Source organism: Pholis gunnellus (genome assembly GCF_910591455.1).
Source record: "Pholis gunnellus genome assembly, chromosome: 20".
Classification (NCBI taxonomy): Eukaryota; Metazoa; Chordata; class Actinopteri; order Perciformes; family Pholidae; genus Pholis; species Pholis gunnellus.
The window spans coordinates 3,824,786-3,832,500 of record NC_136547.1 but is presented as its reverse complement, the minus strand read 5'-3'; the positions used below and the strand labels follow the sequence as shown (position 1 = coordinate 3,832,500).

At 44.0% G+C, this 7,715-nt stretch overlaps 1 protein-coding gene across 2 annotated transcripts in view; it reads left to right on the top strand.

Moving 5' to 3' along the window:
* rps6ka3b (ribosomal protein S6 kinase, polypeptide 3b) overlaps positions 1–7,715 on the top strand; it is a 39,086-nt gene that overhangs the window by 27,303 nt on the left and 4,068 nt on the right. Inside the window, exons 7-20 of one of the 2 annotated variants that reach the window (XM_079181605.1) lie at positions 1,029–1,135; positions 1,264–1,301; positions 1,920–2,062; positions 3,212–3,282; positions 3,626–3,714; positions 4,115–4,179; positions 4,806–4,908; positions 5,046–5,155; positions 5,668–5,790; positions 5,867–5,956; positions 6,526–6,684; positions 7,048–7,209; positions 7,391–7,467; positions 7,573–7,690. In XM_079181605.1, the coding sequence (XP_079037731.1) occupies positions 1,029–1,135; positions 1,264–1,301; positions 1,920–2,062; positions 3,212–3,282; positions 3,626–3,714; positions 4,115–4,179; positions 4,806–4,908; positions 5,046–5,155; positions 5,668–5,790; positions 5,867–5,956; positions 6,526–6,684; positions 7,048–7,209; positions 7,391–7,467; positions 7,573–7,690 (1,455 nt within the window). Of the gene's footprint in view, positions 1–1,028; positions 1,136–1,263; positions 1,302–1,919; positions 2,063–3,211; positions 3,283–3,625; positions 3,715–4,114; positions 4,180–4,805; positions 4,909–5,045; positions 5,156–5,664; positions 5,791–5,866; positions 5,957–6,525; positions 6,685–7,047; positions 7,210–7,390; positions 7,468–7,572; positions 7,691–7,715 lie in introns of both variants that reach the window. The other variant, XM_079181604.1, reaches the window with a different exon arrangement.

Here is a 7,715-nt window from a genome sequence, read left to right as displayed (position 1 = left end):
GACATCAGAACCATGAACACATGAGACTTCAGAACCATGAACACAAGAGACTTCAGAACCATGAACACATGAGACATCAGAACCATGAACACATGAGACTTCAGAACCATGAACACATGAGACTTCAGAACCATGAACACAAGAGACATCAGAACCATGAACACATGAGACATCAGAACCATGAACACAAGAGACATCAGAACCATGAACACATGAGACATCAGAACCATGAACACATGAGACATCAGAACCATGAACACATGAGACATCAGAACCATGAACACAAGAGACATCAGAACCATGAACACATGAGACATCAGAACCATGAACACATGAGACATCAGAACCATGAACACAAGAGACATCAGAACCATGAACACAAGAGACATCAGAACCATGAACACATGAGACATCAGAACCATGAACACATGAGACATCAGAACCATGAACACATGAGACATCAGAACCATGAACACATGAGACATCAGAACCATGAACACATGAGACATCAGAACCATGAACACAAGAGACATCAGAACCATGAACACAAGAGACATCAGAACCATGAACACAAGAGACATCAGAACCATGAACACATGAGACATCAGAACCATGAACACATGAGACATCAGAACCATGAACACATGAGACTTCAGAACCATGAACACATGAGACATCAGAACCATGAACACATGAGACATCAGAACCATGAACACATGAGACATCAGAACCATGAACACATGAGACATCAGAACCATGAACACATGAGACTTCAGAACCATGAACACATGAGACATCAGAACCATGAACACATGGAACATGTTTAAATCTCACTGTGTCTTTAAAAGACTTTTGCTTTATAAGATATATTTATCTGCAGGATTTATTCTACTTTCTTGTACTTTTAAGATGCAAAGTTTCCACAAAGATCCTTGTTTTGTGTGTGTTTAAATGTCGTTGCCCGACCGTCATCACTAACGTGAACATGAGCGCGTCGATGAGTTGTAACACTTTGTTGTGTGTCGTAGGTGATGTTCACAGAGGAGGACGTGAAGTTTTACCTGGCAGAGCTCGCGCTGGCCCTCAATCACCTTCACGGCCTGGGCATCATTTACAGAGACCTGAAGCCAGAGAAGTAGGCTCACACACACACTAACACACATGCACACACACACGCACACACACACAGTCATGCTGCAGTATAAATATTTGCCTGCAGATATTTCTTTTAAGAGTACAAATAAAAAGCGTTTGTTGTTTCAGCATCCTGCTCGATGAGGAGGGACACATCAAGCTGACCGGTGCGTAATGTTACACTACTGTGTGTGTGTGTGTGTGTGTGTTTACTAGTAGTGGAGGAAGTATTCAGATCATTTACTACAGTAAAAGTACTAATAACACACAGTACAAATACTTATGTGTGATCGTTATCGTAAAATGTTCCTTCAGTATAAGTCTGTCATTAAAATATAGTTAAAGTATTTAGTATTTAGTAATAATAATATTATTATATAATATTATTACTACTCATGTATTCATTTAACAGCAGGACGTTTGTTTAGTCCAAACCTCAACACTATGACTAACAGATTAACATTGTTAATATGATTACTAGTACATTAAATTGTTAATATTATCAAAAGGAAAAGCAGCAAATCTGGAACTTTATTTATTTCATTTTTAACTAAACATATTTCATGAACTCGTAAAGTAACTAAATGTGTCAGATAAACAGTATGTAGTGGAGTAGCAGCAGAAATATAAAAACCTGAAGTGAAGTACAAGCATCTTAAATGTGTCGTTGAGTAAATGTGCGTGTTTGCTGTGCTCGCTGTGCTTGGTTCTTGGTTCTTGGTTCTTCATGCTTGGTGCTTGGTGCTTGAAGCTGCTGTAAACTCTGTTCTTCTTCTGGTGCTCAGACTTCGGCCTCAGTAAGGAGTCCGTGGACCACGAGAACAAGGCGTACTCCTTCTGTGGGACGGTGGAGTACATGGCCCCCGAGGTGGTGAACAGGCGGGGACACACGCACAGCGCCGACTGGTGGTCGTACGGCGTACTCATGGTGAGAGGAACAGCTGCGGTGTTTGTGCTGTTTCTTCAGAGCTGAAGGTTCCACCTCAGTCTGCTCATAAAGTCTCAAATAATCTGATTACAGTAGAATGAACCCTGGTCATCCCAACAGCCAATCACAGCGGAGCAGTGACACAGCAACACTGTTTAGAATCCTACAATAATACGTATTGACTGAATAGAGATGTCACCATTACTTTAGACAGTTTATTTTATTTTTTATATTAAAAAACATATAATCAATATATTTTACATTTAAAAATGTAAATATATATTTTTATATATTTTTCTTTTTTTCAGTTTTGTTTATTGAAGTATTATAATATTTCAGACAGGTAAATGTACATCAGTAAATACACATTTTACTTCTCAGTATTCGTCTGTTTGTTGCTGTTTGTTGTGCAACGCGTTGACTGTTTGTTGCTGTTTGTTGTGTAACGCGTTGACCTGTTTGTTGCTGTTTGTTGTGCAACGCGTTGACCTGTTTGTTGCTGTTTGTTGTGCAACGCGTTGACTGTTTGTTGCTGTTTGTTGTGTAACGCGTTGACTGTTTGTTGCTGTTTGTTGTGTAACGCGTTGACCTGTTTGTTGCTGTTTGTTGTGCAACGCGTTGACTGTTTGTTGCTGTTTGTTGTGTAACGCGTTGACCTGTTTGTTGCTGTTTGTTGTGCAACGCGTTGACCTGTTTGTTGCTGTTTGTTGTGTAACGCGTTGACTGTTTGTTGTTGTTTGTTGTGTAACGCGTTGACTGTTTGTTGTTGTTTGTTGTGTAACGCGTTGACCTGTTTGTTGCTGTTTGTTGTGCAACGCGTTGACTGTTTGTTGTTGTTTGTTGTGTAACGCGTTGACTGTTTGTTGCTGTTTGTTGTGCAACGCGTTGACTGTTTGTTGCTGTTTGTTGTGTAACGCGTTGACTGTTTGTTGCTGTTTGTTGTGTAACGCGTTGACCTGTTTGTTGTTGTTTGTTGTGTAACGCGTTGACTGTTTGTTGCTGTTTGTTGTGCAACGCGTTGACTGTTTGTTGCTGTTTGTTGTGCAACGCGTTGACCTGTTTGTTGCTGTTTGTTGTGCAACGCGTTGACCTGTTTGTTGCTGTTTGTTGTGCAACGCGTTGACTGTTTGTTGTTGTTCTGTCTCTCAGTTCGAGATGCTGACGGGAACGCTGCCGTTTCAGGGCAAAGACCGGAAAGAGACGATGACCATGATCCTCAAGTAAGAAACTTTACACTGTAAGATCGCTCGTATCCAATCACGGCCGGGAAGAGACTCCCCTCCTCCCCCAGGGGTCCATATTAGAGGAGATACAGTGCAGCACTCAGGAGGAAGAGGAAGAGGAGCAGAGAGAGAAATATGAACCCGTCCTGCTTCCTCCGTCGGCTCTGTTTCCCTCTGAATGAAAAGTGCTGAGCAGACTCTCTGCAGAGCGCTGACTGTGCTTCCTGTGCTGTCGGCTTGTCTTTCAGATACTTTCAGTTTGGAAACACAATATGGACGATTTAAAAAAAATAAAAGCTGCAGCTCACTGCAGTTCTTCTTGTGTGTTTGTGTTTCTCAGGGCCAAGCTGGGAATGCCACAGTTCTTGAGTTCAGAAGCTCAGAGTCTCCTCAGGAACCTCTTCAAACGCAACCCTACCAACAGATTAGGTAAGAAAGTACACACAAACTGTTTAAAATGCATGCAGGTATTCTGCATCTGCAGTGTCTGGTCGTTCAGATAAACTGTGCATGAATCCTGACATCAATAACAGGAATGAACAAGTTCACAGTACGAGTCAGAGGAGGAGGAGCCAATCTCCAGATAGAGACTCACAATCATCATTGAGTAACAAGTATTGTTGTAATATATCGTCTTCCTTTGTGCCACAGAGCTCCATTAATAACACATCAATGTTCCTTCATCACCATGAACACAAACACACACTCACTAGAGCACCAAATGTGGATTAATCCGCCGCTGAAAATAGTCCCCAACAAACGCTCTGTTTCCTCCTGTTGGTTTGTTTGTTTGATAAATATGGACTGACAGCTGTTGGTTGGTTTGCAGGAGCCGGACCGGACAGCGTGGAGGAGATCAAGAGGCATCAGTTCTTCAGCACCATCGACTGGAATGTCAGTGTTTTTATAAACTTTATTATTAAAAGGTTACTGTGAGGAACTTTTACCTGGTCCTGAACCAGTCTCAGTGTAGTCCTGATCCTCTATCAGACCTCCATCAGTAAAGAGACCATCAGAGAGAAGATGGTCTGTTTCTATAGAGTTATTCTTGATGCTCGTCATCGGAGCCACCGGGTTGGATTCTGGTGAAACCAGATGAAATCATGCAGGTTCACCAGAACCTCCTTCAGCTCAGACTCCAGCAGAGACCGGTCCACCGTGGACAGACCCAGATCCTCCAGCAGAGACCGGTCCACCGTGGACAGACCCAGACCCAGGACGTATTGCTGGACCCGCTGGAGGGAAGGGAGGCACGGGAGAACCAGGACTGAGAGGGGCAGACTGTCAGACCTGCTGCAGTAACATGAGAGGTTTTCTAAAGAGACTCTGGTGCTCAGAGACACGACCACTTTAGTCCACAGGGACCAACAGAACCAACACGAGTTAAAGTTCCTCACAGTAACTTTTAGTAATATGCTCAACAGTTTTATTCCATGATTTAAATATATAATAATAATAATAATAATCTCTCTTATTGTTGTGTCTTTGGCTGTGTGTCCCACTCTTCCTCTTCCATGTAGAAACTCTTCCGCAGAGAGCTTCCTCCTCCCTTCAAACCGGCTGCAGGACGACCTGACGACACTTTCTATTTTGATCCGGAGTTCACAGCGAAAACACCCAGAGGTGCAGACTGTCACCTCCTCCTCCTCCTCCTCCACACTTCACACACCACTGAGCTGAACTACATCCTGAATAAAATCTGATTCATTTATTTTTTGAGCGATCAGGTTCAACAGCTATTTTCTGTGTTTGTGTCTCAGACTCTCCGGGGGTTCCTCCCAGTGCCAACGCCCATCAGCTGTTCAGAGGGTTCAGTTTTGTGGCCATAACAGAAGAGGACACACAACCAATACCCAGCACCATTGTACAGGTACGTACACACACACACACATATTATAATTTAACAGATCTCAGAGGCAGAAATGATCTGATTTAGAGAGTAAAACCTCATTCGAAACATCTTGAAAGACTTGAAACTAGAGACTGAGACCATAAACTCATGTTTACAATGTTTACTGAGGTAATAAATCAAGAGAGAAGTAGAGTCATTTTCTCATAGACTTCTATACAACCAGAGGAGTCGCCCCCTGATGGACACTAGAGAGAATGCAGGTGTAAGGCTTCCCCCCGTTGGAGCTTGTCTCCTGGATAAAAGGCTTCCAGGACGAGGGAGACTAAGTGGAGAAGCATTAGGAGATCTGAGGCTGTTGATAAAAGCCTCAGATGGCAGTGGATCAGAGACTTTGATCGTTCTTTGGTCGGTCGACTGAGCGATGGTGTCTGAAGTTAAAAGACCAGAAGCTCCAGATGACTTTAATCCCCTGAATCGATGAGTATTATTAGTGACGTCTGCTTTGACGCTTGTGTCTCTGCATGCAGCAGCTCCACAGAAGCACGTCTCAGTTCTCGGACGCCTACGAGATCAAAGAGGACATCGGCGTCGGCTCGTACTCCATCTGTAAGCGCGGCATCCACAAAGGGACCGGCATGGAGTACGCGGTCAAGGTAAGACAAACACCGCGTCCACGCAGAGTCACCCACGTTTCATTACCCCGGTGTAACGTCAAACTGTTGTCCACAGATCATCAGCAAGGCCAAGAAAGACCCGACAGAGGAGGTGGAGATCCTGCTGAGATACGGACAACATCCCAACATCATCACCCTCAAGGACGTGAGTCACGTTGAGCCCAACTCTCTCTGAGCGTCTTATTCTGGAAACCATATGTGTGATCTGCTGGTGACTCAGTCCGGGGTCAGCTTGTGTTCGTCCGTGTAGCTGGTGGATAAATAAAGATGTGAATGTTTCAGTGACTCACTCTTAACTATTGGAGTTAAAAATGTCGTCTTGCTGCCGAGTGGGAATGACGATTATAACTGAATTAATGCTTTCTTGTTTCAAATGACGACGCTGTTGGCTTGAATCAATGAATCAATCATGACTTCATAGTTTCACTGAGGAGCTCACACTGTAATGTGTTTACACAATCTGGTTAAGTGAACGCTTTATTAGAGGAGACATTTATAATAGAAGATGTAGAATAAAATGTTTTTAATGAAATATAGTTTTAAGCTTAGTTTTGGTTGTTTTTTCGGACAGAAGCGTTCGTCACACATGATGCGTTCAAGGACCGTCAGAAAGATTAAAACCTGACGATAGTGACAGTTTTCACAGCTCCTGGCAGTGCTGAACGGCGTAGTTTTGTCGATTGTTTAAATGAAACCTGCTCGTCCGTCCCGCAGGTGTACGACGACGGCCGCTCAGTGTTCCTGGTGACGGAGCTGATGAAAGGAGGCGAGCTGCTCGACAAAATCCTGCGACAGAAGTTCTTCTCGGAGCGAGAGGCCAGCGCCGTCCTCTACACCATCACCAAGACGCTGGAGTACCTGCATGTACAGGGGGTGAGATCTCCATCTGTAGTGGTTCACGATGATGTGATTACTTTAATGCATTCATTGGTGGAATTAAATCTGATTGTAACAGAGATAAAAACCTTATAATTCAGACATCAAACTTCTTATTTATATTGTAAATATTGAGTTTCTTTACCTGCTAGTTTCGTCTCTTCTAGTTGTTGCTCAGAGGATCTTTGTCTCTTTCACTTGAACAGCGTTTTGTTCTCCACGTACTAAACTAAATAACGTCTGTTAGTGAGGACACTTTCTACAAAATAAAAGCATAATTCAAGACACAGACTCAATCCAGCTTTCTGACCAACAGGAATGTTGAGGTCTCTGAAGTTAAAGCTGCTTCCTGTCTTGCAGGTGGTGCACAGAGACCTGAAGCCCAGCAACATCCTGTACGTGGACGAGAGCGGGAACGCCGAGTCCATCCGGATCTGCGACTTTGGTTTCGCCAAACAGCTGAGAGCGGAGAACGGTCTGCTCATGACGCCGTGTTACACCGCCAACTTTGTGGCGCCCGAGGTACGTCGTGCGTTTGTTAAAGTGTCTTCTATGTTTCTATTCAACTAAACAGCAATAAGCTCAAACCAGTCACTCCAGTGACTTCAAGATGAAATGAAGCTGAATCTGTGTCACAGCTGAGTTATTGTTCTCGTGGCAGCCGTGTGAGGACGGATGTTTAGTTTCTCTGTGTTTGCGTCAGGTGCTGAAGAAGCAGGGCTACGACGCCGCCTGTGACATCTGGAGTCTGGGAGTCCTGCTCTACACGATGCTGACGGGGTAAACGCACATTATGAACGTCAGACATAAGTTATCAGAAGGTGAACCTGGTGTTGCTGCAGGAGACTGTGGCACTGAAGTCATCGTCTCTCCTGCCTCCTTCAGGTTCACTCCCTTCGCTAACGGACCGGAGGACACGCCGGAGGAGATCTTGGCTCGTATCGGCAGCGGGAAGTTCTCTCTAACTGGAGGATACTGGAACTCTGTCTCTGCAGAGGCCAAGGTGTGAACACACACACACACACACA